The following is an 18477-nucleotide window of genomic DNA, read 5'->3' as shown; positions in this document are numbered from 1 at the left end:
CCCATCAGCAATGACACTTGCTATATATATTTGCTTCATAGCTTATTACTTTTGATTATACAAAATGTATCCTTTCTCAAAAAATTGCTGATAAGTAAATGGCAAAATGAAAACAGTCAGCATTTCCGCTTAAATCTTCAAGAGGTATGGCCATTCACTCTGGATTCAGACTATTCTCATCCAAGGCCATCAGCCAGGGTACTTATCTTCACAAACTCTCAGGTCATTTGGCCACAAATATTAAACCTTTCCAAGGTTGTCATTATGGGCATTCAAGGGAGAAGAGGTCTGTGAGAAAGAGTCTGTTACAAAAACCTTTCCCTATATCAACATCTCTTACTGAGGAGTGATATCACTTTGGAATGACCTAATTTAAAAATATATTCTCTTCCCCTCTTTATATGTAACTATGTTTTTAATTTCTAAAGGTTCTAGAGTGCTCTGTGAGATCACATTATTCCTTGAGGAAAGGGACCATCTATTTCTTTCAGTATCCTTAATAACTCCCAGAGGCTCTGGCCAATTGTAGAAACTCAATGACTCTTTACTGACTGAAGGAAGAAAGTAATAATAATTTTGCAAAGTTGAGATTCTTCCTAGATGTCAGTTGGTGTTTCATTATTATTATTACTTTCACCCTTACTTAGCATTCATTTAACCTTTATTATATACTTACAATAAATTACAATAAATTGAATGCTTATACTGTGCTCGATGGTAGTACAAATGCATTAAAAACATTTCTTGTCTCAGCTTACAGTTGAGGTAATGGCTGATAAATAAAAACAAAGTCACATTAACTATTGGGTTATAGGTATCCCTAGAAGTTCTAGGCACACAGGGAGGGGGACCATATGCAGAAGGTTGCTTTGAAGTTGTGGGTTCTCTGGGGGAGGGAGGCCAGGGATGGTTAAGCATGGAGCCAGTCACCACAGTCCTCAGAGGCTTCTGTCTCAAGGCAGTGGCTTCAAGTTTCACAAGTTGATGTTCAAGTAAAATGACAATTTGTATAAAAGTGTTCTTTTTTAGGAAGGCATTATGGGATAAAATTACTGTCCAAAATTCCTTGATAATAAGAATCACCTGAACACTTGTTCTGTGGGATTATTAGTCATTTCCCTAGGAATTCTGATTTATCAGGTATTTGTTGGGGCCCAGGTATTTGTCTTTTTTTTAATGTGCATTCTATGAGATTCCTTTCACCAGGGAAGTGATGAGACCATAGTCAACCATGTATGCATTGAGCAAAGTTTTGCATTTATCTGAGCCCCAGTTTTCCTCTTTGTAAAATGATAAAAATAAAAACACCCACATCACAGAGTCTGCCCAGTCCTTATTTTACTTAATTCTCTATGACATTGGATGTTAATAATCATTTCCCATCCTTGAAACTGCCCCTTTTCTTGCTTTCCAAATCAGCACACACTCCTGGCCCCTCTCCATTGCTTTGGCCCTTCCTTTCAGGGCCATTCACGGAGGCTCCTTCTTCTCCTCCAGTGAGCTTCTCTCTTAGAGTTCTTCAAGTTCTACTGCAGAGCCCTTTGCTGGTTCCAGACTCTGTGGGTGATCTTGTGAGCTCTGTGGTTCACTTGCCATTTACATGCAATGAGTCACAAATCTGTATCTTCAACCAGTCACCCTTTGGAATTTCATTCCCATATCCATAAGTGACAACTGAACCTGACATCACTCTTGCATGTCCCTAAAGCACCTTCAGCTAAATATCTCTATGAGTAAGCTCGTGTTCTCTATCTATACCAATTCCCTATTCAATTACTCTAACAGAGACTCAACTGTGCTCTAATCCTCCTTCTAATACATATTCTGTCATGCAGCCAGAAGAATCTTTCAGAGTATAAATATGATCATGTTAATCTTCTACTTTAAAATTTTCAATAGTTCCTTGTCATCTTCCCAATAATATCATACAACACTCATGATTTAGACCACTTTGTCATTTCCCTTCCTAGACATCAAGGATGACTGGTAAATTTCAAAGTCCTCTAAGTGAACTCAGATCCCACTGCTCCCATGTAAACCACATGCTGCTACGAAGATGTAAGGCCTTGGACCAGCAATTCCTCTGCCAGTCTAACTCCTATTTAAAACTGCTCAGGTCCTCTGGGCAATTCTCCCCAGTTAAATGTTATGTTAAATGATCAGCTCAGTGTGCCCCAGCAGGGCTCTTCCTTTACCATGTTGTCATAGACTGTTTTAATAGTTTTCACTTGCATGGCCCCGCGTGTTTCTTGAGGGCAGGATTCACACAGGATATGTTACCTTGAACCTAATTAGGACTTAATAAAAGATATTATTTTTTCTCCTCTTTCTCTATTACTTAAAAATTAAGTTTTTTTGTAGATTTGTTATACTGGTTTTATACCTAATGCCTTAAATATATAATAAAAAATAGCAAAGGAACTTAACTTCACAATATCCTTAATAGTATTTGCTTTTTAACATCCCAACTAGCATGGCATTTATGGATAGCGGAGGAGGAGTCACCTAGCTAGTCAAAATAATTTGGTAAAACGTAACATTTACTATGCTGGTGAGTGTTTTATATCTTATGGGGCACTTCTACAGACAGTGTTTCTTTCATCCTCAATTAACTCTGTAAGGCAGTTCTTATTACCCTAATATTGCAGCACTTAATTCTAAGAAGTTCCTTGCTTTGGACAGTGTCAAGTAGTTAAGCAGAAAAGTATGAAGAGTAGTAGGTTACAAACTGCAGACTTCAATACTGTCCTGGAATGTCAATGTTTCTTGTTGTCTAGATTTGTAAGCCAAACAGGAACCACACCTCACAACCCATACAGCTTAGCTGTTGGTACATATTCAATTTTGTCAATTAACTGCATGCAGTTATTTTTACCCAGTAATATTAAATATTCTTAGGATATTACTCTTTTCTGTTAATAAAATTTTTTCTCTTTTTCTTATTGTTGTTGAAGTACAGTTGTCCCCATTTTCCTCCTACCACTCCCCCACCAATCCCAGCCATACCCATCTAAAATTCAGATATTATTTTTTAAATACCCAGAATAGATTAATTTTTTTTCATGGCTGCATAAGATGGTAGTGTTTCCACACCATTCAATGACTATTTGCTGTGGAGGACTGTTAGAAATGATTGTATATCACACCTGATCAATAAATGCTCACAGTTTAAAACCAAATTGAAGTCTTTGTCATCCTTGTTTACACCTGCCCCTCACTTCAGAATCTGTCCCCATAGCGGCACTGTCATTCTCTCTGGCTCCTAAGCCAGAGACCTAAGAGGCACTCCTTATACTTTCTCTCTTACCCACCACCACCACCTCCAAGCCAATCTGTCATCAAATCCAGCTCTTTTTATCTCGCACCTCAAATGCATGAGTCTTCACTAACTCTGCTCCACTGTCCAAGTTTAGGCCTTTGTCATTGTTCTTCTGGGCTATTACAGTACATGTGAGCTGGTCTTCTTCCCTCTGGTCTAACCTCCATTGATGCACCCCTTTTCTTTAGTTACATTTATCTAAAAAAATGCTAGTCTTGCCTTAAAGTTTTCCCATATAGAACCCTTCAGTGGCTCACTATTTTCTACACAAAGGGGTTCAGATGCCATAACATGGTTTTAAAAGGGTCCATCACAATGTCACACACAGCTGTATCTCCAGTCTCACTGCTGCTTCAGTTCATCACTTTCAACTCTAGATCACCCAGTTGTTTGTGGTTACCTATACCTACCATGCTCCTTTATGCTTTCCTGCCTTTGTTCACACATCCTTTACCTTGAATACACTTCTCACCTTTTCTGGCCTAACTTTATGCATCCTTCAAGTCTTAATTCAGCATTATCTTTTCCAGGAAATGTTTCCTGAAGCTCCATATTGGGCCAAACACCCCTTGTAGGTATTCTCACAGGATCCTGTTTGCATCTATAGTTTATTATTGCTGCATCATATGGACATCATCTGGTTATATATGTCTGCCATGCAAGACATATATCTTAGCATCTAGGGCGATACCTTGCACATTTTCAGAATTCGGTCAACCCCCGCTAAACTGAGAAGAACTGAATAAATCACATTGCCTCGTTTTGTGGATGTTATGCCATGTTATATATTTTTGTCCTCATTTCTAAATTTATGTTTTCAGGTGTCTTTGTTCAACTATGTATTTTTGATTTCTTGGGCTTTTGCTCTGCCATATGCCAAGCTACGCCGTCTGGCTTCAAGTGTCTGCACTGTCTGGACATGTGTGATCATCGTCTGCAAAATGTTGTACCAGCTGCAAACCATTAAGCCTACAGATTTTTCTGTTAACTGTTCCTTGGTGAGACTCAAAGATTCGGGAATCCTCTTGACTAAACTTTAGGGAAGTGAAGTAGATATCGGAGAACCTACATCCCCAAGCACATGTGTCTGGCCTATACGTCACCTCAGCAGGTTGGATAAAATCTGGCCTAGTGTGCTGGGCTCAAGTCTCTAGTCCTGATGAGATTTCCCCTTTGAAATGGGTCTTTCCCTCCCTTTCCCTTGTTCTTAGTCTCAAAACCAAAGAAAAATAATTTGAACTCTCCTAATCTGTGGAGCCATTTTTTACTCCATTTTCTCTTCTTTTCAGCCAAATGAAAATCAAACTGATATACCCCTCCAGCAGCTGAACAAGTCTCTACTCTACAACGCTCCTATTGATCCAACAGAGTGGGTTGGCCTGAGGAAGTCTTTACCTTTGCTCGTCTACCTGAGGGTAAAGGCTTCACTGTGCTGAGTTGGTGCCTCTGCACAGTTATTTTTTACAATCCTTTCTTGCAACCCCTAATATTACACTTGATAGTAACCTCATCTTATGTGGCATTTATAATCACTTTTAAGACAAATGACTAAATATTAAAGTCAGTATTTTATTGCACTTAAAAGAAACTTATCGAGTAGTTTGTGATTGATTAAATAAAGCATGACAGATATAGTTACTGGAACGTTATAGAGCCACTAAAAGATTAAGGGATATTGATAATGTCAGACATTAAAAGATGTCCAAAATGTATTAATGTTGTTTTTTAAAAAATAAAACAAATTTTAGAACACTGTACATAGTATTACCTCTTTTAGATACAAAGAAAAAAAATGAGTAAAATATACCAAACGGTCAGCAATGGTTATTTCTGAGACATAGGTATAGCATTACAAAAATATTTTGCTCTTCAAATTCTATTTCTCCACAGTTTTTAATAAATGGCATGTGTTACAGTTAGAGGTAATCAAATAAAGGACTTATCTTTGAAAAAGAACCTCACAAGCAATTGTAAGAAACATAATGAAAGTAATTTACTTCAGTTTTTTTTCACATTTTCCTTTGATAAATAATAAGTAATCTTAATATTATTATGTTACAAGACACTTAAAAATAAAACATTGATATTCAAAACCTGGAATTTTTAAATGTACTAAGCATCCCATTTTTTTTTTGACTGTGGCAGATATCATACAGCAAAACATAGCACAGATATCACTTGTAATGTTTGTAAATAATATCAATCATATTCACATGTAATGTACAAATTATATCTACCATAAAGAGCTATTATATGGAAAAGACAAACTGATATTTTAAAAGAGTGATTAGAATAGTATCTGGCACATAAGTTTCCATAAATATTAACAATTCCATAAATATTAACAAATATTATTATTGGCATTATTATCATCACTATTATTATTTACTATTTTATCATCATGCTTCTTAATCTAAATCATGCATGCTCATTCTAAACAGATTTCAGAATGTTCAAAAATTTCCCCTCTATGCTTATCCTATTCCTCTAGCTTAATCTGTTTCCCAGGATGTCCTTGCAAAACACTGTAGAAGTGCTTTACACTTCTAGTTGCCAATAAGTTTGGACCACCCTCCCAAGGTAACTGGACACTGCTTCCTGGTACAAGTGTGTACTTTTCCAAGAACAGACTTTTGTCTAAAGATTCTAGATCTTATCATGTAAATTAGCCTGGTTTGCATAATGGAGATAACTCCACCTTATTACCAGAAAAAAAGGAAAATGAGTCTTGAATTCAATACTATATTTTATAGATGTGGGATTTTTATGAAGCATTGACCTATTAGACATCAAGAATAGAATCAAATGATTTATTATGAGGACTGCTTAAAATTACCAAGTCATAAAGCATTTGGCTTCACACAGCTTTGTTTTCTTGCTTTGTAGAATAATCTCCTGATGCTGGCCATTCTGGCCTTTGAGGTTACAGTTTACCGCCATCAGGAATATTACCGAGGGCGAAACAACCTCACAGCCCCTATATCTAAAACCATCTTTCATGACATTACAAGACTCCATCTAGATGATGGACTTATTAATTGTGCCAAATATTTCATAAATTACTTCTTCTACAAGTTTGGTCTGGAGGTGAGTTTCCTTGATGATGCTTTTTTTTTGTATTTTCTGTGACAATCCCAATAGCTGCTTTTGGGCAGTGGGGCCATGGAGTTCCATTGTGTATCTCCAGGTCACAATTACTGCTTGGGATCACTAGGAGGACATTCTGCTGAAGGGTTTACCTGGCCTGGTTGAAAGATTTCCAAGACCAAGTGCCAAATGGCCCCCTTCTTGCAACAGTCAACGCAGCCTCTCTGGATCACTTCTCATTTTAACTTATTTTAAAAAGAAAATGTTATACCTTTTTTTTTCTGTTTTGTGCCTTCTGAAAATGTAACCTTAGACAAAATGAACTGTTTTGACATGAAATGGTTGTGGTAGTGTCTGAGATTTTCATGAAGAGATCATAACTTGTTCTCCTCACAGTTTGAAGTGGTTGTCATTAATAGTGATGTAGTCAGTCTTTTCCTTGGCAAGTAATTTATACAGTATTCTTGTCTTTACATAAAAAGAAAAGACCTAGTGATCATGTGCAGAGAAACCTGCCTCAGGAATGCAGGTCTCTGCCCCTGCAAAAAGCTGACAGCTGACACCACTTCCTTTCCCTAAAACCCCAATTTCTTGCCTCTTTTTATATTTACACAGACCTGTTTCCTAATGTCAGTTAACGTAATTGGTCAGCGAATGGACTTCTATGCCATGATTCACGCCTTCTGGCTGATTGCTGTCTTATATCGACGCAGAAGGAAAGCCATTGCGGAGATCTGGCCAAAGTACTGCTGCTTCCTGGCATGCATCATCACGTTCCAGTACTTCATCTGCATCGGCATTCCCCCTGCTCCCTGCAGAGGTGAGGGTGTCTCCCCAGGAGCCAGCTGCTCTTATACATTGTGCACTGTGGGCACAGGGCAGCAAAGAACCATATTGATTTTAATCCTCACCACCTCCCTCCTTGCAGATTACCCATGGAGATTCAAGGGTGCCAACTTCAATGACAACATCATAAAGTGGCTGTACTTCCCAGACTTCATTGTGCGACCCAACCCTGTGTTTCTTATCTGTAAGTGTTGCATATTTGGGGCACTAGTGTTTGGTTTTACGTTTGCTAATCCATCTTCATGTGTTATGCATTAGTGCTTTTGCTTCTTCCACTGCACTTTATAATTATGTAAAAAGCTTGTCTCAATGCATTAATATCACAGGTCGTTAATGTCTTCTACTTGCCCCGTTACATTTGCAAAATTAATAAATGTTGAAATACCATATTCACCTTCATAATTTCACCTCCAAATACACATGCCCACTCTGCCCCTCAACACACACTCCTGCACACCTCCCTTCTGGAAGGTAGACTGGAGAGGGAGGCCTTATATTTTGTGAAGCAGTTGTTTCTGACTGCCACCATTGACAGACCAGACCTGAAGGTAAGACTGTGTTAGCCAGGAAGGTGCTACTCAAATTCTCCATGCTCCTGAGCTGGGCCACAGACACAAACTGTTTCCCAGAACAAGCTAATAATCCAAAAGTCAAGATTATCATCTCTCACCTACAAAAACAGAGAGTTCTGGGTGCTGTGAAAAATCAAAGAGTGACTTCTCTGCCCAAACACATTCGTATTTAATTAAAAAAAAAATAACAACAATGAAACAACATGAGCTGGAGGCTGCCAGCCCAGCTGGAGTGAGGGCCTGTTCTGGGCCGTTGGACACAAGGACAGCTCTGTCAGACTTCACTGTCACAAATCTGTCCACAATTTTCATTTGCTGTCACCAAGACTTCACTACAGTGTGTGCATCTGTACAGTGTGTACAAATGCAAAGGGACTGGAGAGGATAAAGAAAATCAGAAATATCTGCTTCTACCCCATGTAAAAAGATAAAAATGGGGAAAAGTGCTCAAAAAGAATCCTCAAAACTTTGGTGAGAGATAAATGCAAATAAAGAATCTTGAAGGCCAGTAATTGATACCTGATACTTTCACTTACCAGCATGCAGACAGAATCAGAGAATCTCCCATTTTGAGCCTATGGAACGTGTGTGGTCCCTCTTGCTACCCCATGGGAAGGAAGGTGGGGTTTGGTCCCAACATTGGAATCGAGGAAGAATTTTGGGAACACAATTCTCTTGGGAGTTAAAGAGAAAGACTGTTTCCTACATATATAAACCCAGGTTTAATTATCTTACCTCTGTCTTGCCAGATGACTTCATGCTTCTTCTGTGTGCCTCCTTACAACGGCAGATTTTTGAGGATGAAAATAAGGCTGCAGTGCGAATCATGGCAGGGGACAATGTCGAGATTTGCATGAACCTTGATGCGGCCTCCTTCAGCCAACATAACCCTGTACCAGATTTCATTCACTGCAGGTAATGACAGCTGCACAATATCAAAGACACTTCAGTGCATGCCTTTCACTTAGAATAAACACCTCTACTTCCAATTCTATCTCTGCCATTCTTGGGACACCAAGTGACTGGTGATTGTACACATGAAGCTAATAAATGTAGAACAGGGTGGTTCAGTAGTCTAGAAGCCGAGCCTCTGAATTGTAGATCTACTTCTGCTTTTGTCAGCATTAACCACGCTTTTCTTGCCTCAGTTTTTATCCTCTTATTCATGCATAAACTGGTATATAGCCATCACACTGCTTCCTGGCTCTGTAGCCATGATCCTTTCTCCTCACTTCTGGTCATCTCTCATTCTCTGTCCCTTGTCCTGGTCTCCTATCTCTCCTTATCCCCTGTATTTAGTAGGCACCAGGACGACACTCACCCCAGATGCCCTGTGCTGGTGTTCTCCTGGAGCTCTCTCTCCTCCAGGGCTGTGCACAGCTCCCTTTGTAGCACCTTATCTGCTCTCCTCAGTCTGGTGACAGCAGATCTTGGCAGCCTGATTGTCTCTTCCACAGAGTTTGTGTTTAAACCGAACTAAATCTCTCACTGTGTATTCCTTTTGCATTTCCTGAGTTCCCAAGTCCTCATAGTTTTTGTCACTTGACACCCATGCAATGGGTGACACACCCATCTGCCTCTCCAACACCTCCTTCACCCTGTAAAGCCTTTCAGATTCAACTCAACCATCACTGTAGGAGTCTGACAAATTGGTGTAATTTTTTATGTCCCCTTCACATACCCCTCCACACACACATCAGAAAGTCCTATATGCATTCCAATACTAAGTCTGGACTGAATCATTAACTCTACCTGTGATGATCCTGGGAAGATGAGACATACTATTTTATCTACTCTTCTTAGGGTATGAAGTCAAGAAAGGATGTAATATATTTTAGACAAAAAATTATGAAAACATGTAAGTGTTAAATATTGTACTTTAAAAAGAGTAAAGTTCCAAATTTCCCTTATCTGACAATGTAGCTTTAAAGCACAATTCACTCTTAATAATGTAGGTGAAGTATGGTTCATGTTTATCAAGAGATTACTTGTTAACACCTACAAAATAGCAACTTATTAATCAAAGAAATAACCCATAATTGACTTTTCTGTGCTTCTCCCCAAACCTGGGAAAGGAAACAACCACAGCAAAAGCTCTAAAACAAAGAAGCTCTAATTACACAAACATAGATAGAGTGAGGCTTGTAGGGGTTACTTCTGTCAGGTGTCATAAGTGCACTAGGGTAACTCCCAGCAACAATTTAGTGCAAGATAACTGAGACCTGAATGCTGCTTCACCTTCTCACAAGAAGGTCAGAGGAGAAGGATGGCTCCCGAAAAGGGAATCTTGACTCAACTCAGGGACAAGCAGGGACAGAGTATTGGAAAGCATACAAGTGCCAGTGGCTGGCTGTGTCTACTTTGTCAGCCTCGACTCTGTCTCAGCTGCAAGGAGAGCCTTTTAATCTCTAGTAAAACCTTTGTGTGTAACATGGAATTATTTAAATCTATTTATTTCTAGTTCATCATAAAAAATATTCTTTTTAAATTTTTTATTTTATATTAGTTTCAGGTGTATAGCATAGTGGTTAGATAATTATTTAATTTAGGAATTGATTGACCTGATCATTCTACTACCTACCTGGCACAAAACACAGTTATTACAATGTTTTTTATTATTTTTATTTTTTATTGTTATTCAAGTACAGTTGTCTCCATTTCCCCCCACCGTCCTCCCCCATTGACTATATTCCCTATGCTATACTTTACATTTCTCTATTTTGTAACTACCAAATTGTACTTCTTACTCCCTTCACCTTTCTCACCTATCCTCATAACCACCTCCCATCTGGCAACCCTCAGTTTGTTATCTCTATGAGTTTGTTTCTGTTTTGTTTGCCTATTTATCTTGTTCTTTATATTCCACATATAAGTGAAATTATATAATATTTGTCTTTCTCTGTCTGACTTTTCATTTAGTATAATACCCTCTGAGTTCAAATGGTAAGATTTCATTCTTTTGTATAGCCAAATAGTATTCCATTGTTCTGAGTGCCAAACCTCCTTTATTCAATCATCTATTGATGGGCACATGTGTTGTTTTCATATCTTATCTATTGTAAATAATGCTGCAGTGAACATAGGGGTACATATATATTTTCATATTAGTGTTTCGGATTTCTTTGGCTATATTCCTAGAAGTGGAATTGCTGGGTCATAAGATAGCTCTATTTTTGATATTTTGAGGAACATCTACACTGTTTTCCATAGTGGCTACACCAATTTGCAATCCCACCAACAATGCATGAGGATTCTCTATTTTTCATACCCTTACCAATACTTATTTGTTGATTTACTGAGAGCCATTCTGACAGTTCTGAAAAGATATCTCATTTTGGTTTTAATTTGCATTTCTCTGATGATTAGTGACATTGAGCATCTTTTCATATGTCTTATAGACATGTGTATGTCCTCTCTGGAGAAATGTCTATTCAGGTCTTCTGCCCATTTTTAAATTGGAATATTTGCAATTTTGGTGTTGAGTTCTATGAGTTCTTTATAAACTTTGGGTATTAACCCATTATCAAATGTATCATTAGCAAATATCTACACCCATTTAGTAGGTTTATTTTAGTTCTGATGATGGTTTTTTTTGTTGTGCAAAAAACTTTTCATTTCTATGTTGTCCTGTTTGTATTTTTTTCCTTTGTTTTCCTTGCCTGAAAAGATATATAAAAACATGTTACTAAGAGCAATGTCAGAGTTTACTTACTGCTTATACATTCTTATGGAAGCTTTATAGTTTCTTGTTTTACATGTAAGTCCTTATTTTGAGTTTATTCTTGTATATGATATAAGAGGGTGGTCTAGTTTTATTTTTTGCACATATTTGTCCAGTTTTAACAACACTATTTATTGAACAGACGTTCTTCACCCAATTATTTGTTCTTGCCTCCTTTGTTATAGATTAATTTACCATGTAAATGTGGGTTTATTTCTGGTCTCTCTATTTTCTTCCATTGATCTATGTGTCTGTTTTTATGCCAGTACCATGTTGTTTCGATTACTATAGTTTGATAGTATAGTTTGATATAAGATAGTATGATACCTTCAAATTTGTTCCTCTTTCTTGTGATTGATGTGGCTATTTGGGGTATTCTGTGGTTCCATGTAAACTATTGGATTATTTGTCCTAGTGCTATGTAAAAATGCCATGGGTATTATGATAAGGATTGCATTGAATATATAGATAGCTTTGGATAATATGGACATGGTAGTGGTGTTAATTATTTTTATCAGTGAGCACAGTATATGATTTCATTTATTTATATCTTCTTTTTTTATTATTGTTATTCTATTACAGTTGTCCCAATTTTCCCCCTTTGCCTTCCTCCACCCACCCCCACCCCACTTGCATAGTCAATCTCCACACCATTGTCCATGTCCATGGCTCACTCATACATGTTCTTTGACTAGTCTTTTGAACTTCTTTCTATCATTATCCCCCTCCCCTCATCTCTGGAAGCTATCGGTCTGTTCCATGATTCCATGCTTCTGGTTGTATTTTGCTCATTAGTTTATTTTGTTCATTAGATTCCTCTTCTATGTGAGATCATATGGTATTGGTCTTCTGACTGGTTTATTTCACATACCATAATAGTCTCTAGTGCCAGTCAAGTTGTTGCAAATAATAGAAATTCCTCCTTTCTTTCTGCTGTGTAGTATTTCATTGTGTAAAGGTACCGCCATTTAAAAATTTTTTTTGGTAATGTATTCTTTTTTTTCTTTTTTCTTTTCTTATTGTTGTTCAAGTACAGTTGTCTCCATTTTCACCCCACCACTCACCCACCCCACCCATCTTTGCCTCCCACCCTTGAACCTATCCCCCTTTGGCTTTGTCCATATGTCCTTTATATATGTTCCCTGATGGACCTTCCCCTATATTCCCCCATTATCTATCCCTCACCCTGCCCCAGTTACTGTCAGTTTGTTCTTTATTTCAATGTTCCTTGTTGAACATTGTTCCTTATATTTTGCTTTCTTGTTGTTTTGTTGATTAGTTTTCACTTACAGGTGAGATCATATGGTATTTGTCTTTTACCACCTACCTTATTTCACTCAGCATAATGCTCTCCAGTTTCATCCATGCTGTTACGAAGGGTAGGAGCTCCTTTCTTTCTGCTGCATGGTATTCCATTGTGTAAATGTACCACAGTTTTTTAATCCACTAATTTACTGATGGGCACCTAGGTTATTTCCAGCACTTGGTTGTTGTAAATAGCACTGCTATGAACATAGAGGTGCATATGTTCTTTAGAATTGATATTTTGGGATTCTTAGGGTATATTTTCAGCAGTGGAATCACTGGGTCAAAAGGCAGTTCCATTTTTAATTTTTTGAGGGAATTCCATACTGTTTTCCACAGTGGCTGCACCAATCTGTATTCCCACCTTTTCTCTACATCCTCACCAGTAACTGTTGTTTGTTGATTTATTAGTAATAGCCATCTAACATGTGTGAGATGACATCTCATTGTGGGTTTAATTTGCATCTTGCTGATGGCTAGTGATGTTGAGCATTTTTTCATGTCTATAAGCCACCTGTATGTCCTCCTTGGAGAAATGTCTATTCAGGTCCTTTGCCCATTTTTTAATTGGATTGTTTGTCTTCCTGGTGTTGAGTCATATGAGTTTTTTTAAAAATATATTTTGGAGATTAAACCTTTGTCCAATGCACTATTGGTAAATGTCCTCCCATATAGTTGGTTCCCTTTTCATTTTGATGATAGATTTTTAGCCACGGAGAAGCTTTTTATTTTGATGTAGTCCTATTTTTTAATTAATTCATTAATTAGTTTGTTTGTTTATTTGTTTATTTGTTTGTTTATTTATTTTTCTTTATTTCCCTTGCCCTAAGAGATATGTCAGGAAAAATATTGCTATGTAGGTATCTTAAATTTTACTGCTTATGTTTTCCACTAGGACTTTTATAGTATGATTTATATTTAATTTTTTTATCCATTTTGAGTTTATTGTGGTGTATGGTGTAAGTTGGTGGTCTAGTTTCTTTCTTTTTTTTCTTTTTTATATGTACCAGTCCAGTTCTCCCAACAACACCATTTACAGAAGAGACTGTTTTTACTCCATTTTATGCTCATGCCCACTTTGTCAAATATTAACTAACCAGAAAGACATGGGTTTATTTCTGGGCTCTCTATTCTGTTCCACTTATCTACATGTCTATTCTTATGCCATGTACCAGGCTGTTTTGATTACAATGGCCTTGTAGTGTAGTTTGATATCAGGTATTGTGATCCTTCTCACTTTGTTCTTTCTCAAGATTGCTGAGGCTATTTGGGGTCTTTTTTAGTTCCATATAAGTTTTGGAGTATTTGTTTTAGGTCAGTGAAATATGCCATTGGTATTTTAATAGAAATTGCATTGAATCTACAGATTGCTTTGGTTAGTATACACATTTTAATGATACTGATTATTCCAATCCATGAACATGGTATGTGCTTTCATTTATTTGTGTCTTTCTCAATTTCTTCAGTGTTCTGTAGTTTTCTGAGTACAGGTCTTCTACCTCCTTGATTAAATTTATTCCTAGGTACATTATTTTTCTTGTTGCTATAGTAAATAGGATTTTCTCCTAGTTTCTCTTAATGATAGTTCATTGTTGGTGCACAAAATTGCCATTGATTTTTGAATATTGATTTTGTATCCTATTTTGCCAAATTCACTTATGAGGTTGAGTAGCTTTTTGGTGGAGACTATAGGGTTTTCTATGTATACTATCATGTCATTGGTGAATGGTGACAGCTTTACTTCCTCTTTTTAAATTTGGATGCCTTTTATTTATTTTTCTTGTCTGATTGCTATGTCTAGAATTTCCAGTACTATATTGAATAAGAGTGGTGAAAGCAAACATCCTTGTCTGGTTCCTGATCTTAAGGGAAAAGCTTCTAGTTTTTGCCAACTGAGTATGATGTTGGTGGTAGATTTCTCATATATGGTATTTATTGTTTTGATATATGCTCCTCTATTCCCACTTTGCTGACTGATTTTATGATAAATTGGTGCTAGATTTTATAAAATGCTTTTTCAGCATTTATTGATATGATCATGTGATTTTTGTCCTTCATTTTATGTCCTTTATTACATTTACTGATTTGCAAATATTGTACCATCCCAGCATCCCTTGGATCAATCCTACTTGATCATGGTGTATGATCTTCTTAATGTATTGCTGGATCTGGATTGCCTATTTTGTTGAGGATTTTGGAATCTACATTAATCAGAGATATTGGCCTATAATTTTCTTTCTTATTGTGTCTTTACCTGGTTTTGGAATTTGGATAATACTGACCTTGTAAAAAGAGTTTGGGAGTCTTCCCTCTTCTTGAATTTTTTAGAATAGTTTCAGAAAGATTGGAGTTAGGTCTTCCCTGAATGTTTGATAAAATTTGCTTATGAAGCCATCAGGTCCCAGGCTATTGTGGGCCTGGAATTTTTTATTACTGCTTTGATTTTGCTAGCTGTTTCAGTGTACTCTGGCTGTCTGCCTCTTCTTGTTTTAGTTTTGGAAGACTGAATGTAGAAAGTTCTCCATTTCTCCCAGGTGGTCCAATCTTGGCATACAGTTGTTCATAGTTATATCTTATAATACTTTGCATTTGTGTGATATCAGTTTTTACTTCTCCTCTTTCATTTATGATTTTGTTTATTGGGGTCTTCTCTCTTTTTTTCTTGATGAGTCTGATTAAAGGTTTGTCGATTTTGTTTATCTTTTCAAAGAACCAGCTCCTGGATTTAATGATCCTTTAAATTGTTCTTTTAGTCTCTATATCATGTAATTCTGCTCTAATCTTGATTATTTCCTTCCTTCTATTCACTCTGTCTTTCTTTGGTTTTGTTCCTCTAGTTCTTGTAGATGTAGGGTTAGATCGTTTAGTTAGGATTTTTCTGTGTTCTTTAGGTAAGCTTGTATTGCTATAAACTGTCCTGTCAGGATTGCCTTTGCTTTGTCCCATAGGTTTTGGGTTATTACGTCTTCATTTTCATTTGTCTCCAGGTACTTTTTGATTTCTTCCTTTATTTCATTGTTAAGCCATTCATTATGTAATAACCTGTTGTTATTCAGTCTCCATGTATTTGAATGCTTTTGAGGTTTTTTTGCTTAAGGTTGGTTTCTACTTTCAAGCCATTGTAATCCAAGAAAATACTTGATACAATTTCAGTTTTCTTGACTTTGTGAGACTTTTTTTGGTGTCCTACTATGTGACATATCTTTGAAAATGATCCATGTGCATTTATAAGGAATGTATATTTTGCTTCTTTGGGGTGAAATGCTCTATAAATATCAACTAAGTCCATTTGATCTAGAGTATCATTCAGTGCCATAATGTCCTTGTTGGTTTTTTGTTTGGACAATCTATCCATTGTTGATAGTGGGGTGTTAAAATCCCCTATGATGACTGTATTGCTATGGGCCTCCTTCTTAAAGTCCTTCAATAAAGTCTTATATATTTAGGTACTCCTATGTTGTGTGTAAATGTGTTTACAAGGGTTATATTCTCTTGTTGGGCAACTCCATTAAGTATTATATGGTGATCTTCTTTGTCTCTTGTTATGGCCTTTGTTTTGATGTCTATTTTGTCTGATATAAGTATTGCTACTCCAGCTTTTATTTCATGTCCATATGCATGGAATCTTTTTTCCATTTCTTCCTTCACTTTCAGCCTGTGTAGACCTTTTGTTCTGAGGTGGATCTCTTACAGGTAGCTTATATGAGGTTTGTGTTTAAGCCATCCCTTTACCATCTCTTGCAGTGTTGGTTTGGTGGAGATGTACTCTTTTACCCCTTTTTTTTCTGAGAAACTCCTTTCACCTTTCAGGTTAAATGAGAGCCTTGCTGGGTAGAGTCCTCTTGGTTACAGGTCTTTGTTTTTCATTACTCAGAATATTTCATGGGATTCCTTCTGACTTGTATTCTGTTTCTATTGAGAAATCAGCTAATAGAATTATTGGAGCTCCCTTGTATGTCACTAGCTGTTTCTCCCTTGCTGCCTGTAAGATCCTCTCTTTGTCTTTAAATTTTGCCATTTTAATTATGATGTATCTTGGAGTGGGCATCTCTGGGTTCCTCTTGATTGGGGCCTTCTATGTTTTCTGAATTTTCATGGCTTTTTCCCTCACTAGGTTAGGGAAATTTTCTTTCATTACTTTTTCAAACATATTGTTTATCCCTTGTTCCTTTTCCTCTCTTTCTGGTATCCCTATGATAAGAACATTGTTATATTTCACATTGTCCTACAGTTTCCTTAAATTATTCCATTCTTTTTTAGTCATTTTTCATTTTGTTGCTCTACTGGGTGTTCTCTTCTACTTTGCCTTCCAACTTATTTGATCTTCTGCTTCATCTAGCCTGCTTTTAATTCCTTCAAGTGTACTCTTCATTTCAGACATTGTATTCTTCATTTCCTCCTTATTCTTATTCATAGTCTCTGTCTTTTATCATGTTGATGTAGTTCCCACTAAGCTCCTTGTAGCTCCCATAAAGTTCCCTGTAGTTCTTATTGAGTGCCTTTAGCATCCTCATAACCATTACTTTTAACTCTATGTCTGATAAATTGCTTACCTCAATTTCATTTAGCACTTTTTCTGGGGATTTTCCCTTTCTTTTTGATTGGGGGTTGTTCCTTTTTCTCCCCATTTTAGGTAGCTCTTTTTGTTTGTTTCTCCATATTATGTTATCCTGCTTTGACTCTCTGTCTTCATATTTGTATCTTCTTCAATTTCTTTCATCAATGTCTTGTAATTTTCCTAGAACAGGTATTTTACCTCCTGGGTTAAATTTATTCCTAGGCATTTCATTTTTTGATGTAAATATAAATACATTTTTTTAAAACTTCTCCTTCTGATAGTTTATTATTGGTGAATGAAAATGCAACCAATTTCTGAATATTAATTTTGTATCCTCCTACTACTGAATTCATGTGTCAGTTCTAGTATTTTTTTTTTTTTTTTGTGGAATCTTTATGGTTGTCTATATACTATATCATGTCACTTCCAAATGACAGTTTTACTTCTTCCTTTCCAATTTGGATTCCTTGTATTTCTTTTTCTTGTCTGATTTCTGTGGCTGGAACATCTAATACTATGTTGGATAAAAGTGTTGTCAGTGGACACCCTTATCTGTCCTGATCTTAAGGAAAATGCTTTTGGATTTCCCCCATTGAATATGATGTTGTCTGTGGGTTTGTCGCATATAGCCTTTATTATGTGGAGGAATGTTTACTTCATTCCCACTTTATCATAAATGGATGCTGGATTTTGTCAAATGCTTTTCCTACATCTATTAATATGATCATATGATTGTTATTTTCTGTTTTATTTTTTGTTTATATGGTGTATCATCTTAATTGATTTGCAGGTATTGAACCGACCTTGCATTCCAGGCTTAAATCTTCCTTGATCATGGTGTATATTTTTAATGTACTGATGGATTCCACTTGCTAATACTTTGTTGAAGATTTTTTGTGTCTATGTTCATCAAGGGTATTGGCTTATAATTTTCTTTCTTTGTCATGTATTTTTCTCATTTTAAAGTCAGAATAATGCTGGCCTTGAAAAAATGTGCCTGGGAGCCTTCCCTTCTCTTGAATTTTTTGTAATAGTTTGACAAGGATAGGTGTCAGTTCTTCTTGAATGT

General features: G+C 36.6%; 1 protein-coding gene across 1 annotated transcript in view; it reads left to right on the top strand.

The window, feature by feature from the left end:
* Nucleotides 1-18477, top strand: part of PIEZO2 (piezo type mechanosensitive ion channel component 2) — a 427386-nt gene that overhangs the window by 321555 nt on the left and 87354 nt on the right. The window contains 6 exon segments of the mRNA XM_036009325.1: nucleotides 4141-4317; nucleotides 4609-4734; nucleotides 6206-6406; nucleotides 7022-7226; nucleotides 7335-7436; nucleotides 8574-8739. Coding sequence (XP_035865218.1) covers nucleotides 4141-4317; nucleotides 4609-4734; nucleotides 6206-6406; nucleotides 7022-7226; nucleotides 7335-7436; nucleotides 8574-8739 — 977 coding nt within the window.

The sequence above is a fragment of the Phyllostomus discolor genome, chromosome 9 (genome assembly GCF_004126475.2).
Source record: "Phyllostomus discolor isolate MPI-MPIP mPhyDis1 chromosome 9, mPhyDis1.pri.v3, whole genome shotgun sequence".
NCBI classification, from domain to species: domain Eukaryota; kingdom Metazoa; phylum Chordata; class Mammalia; order Chiroptera; family Phyllostomidae; genus Phyllostomus; species Phyllostomus discolor.
The sequence above is the reverse complement of the archived record's forward strand: the minus strand, read 5'-3'. Positions and strand labels throughout refer to the sequence as shown.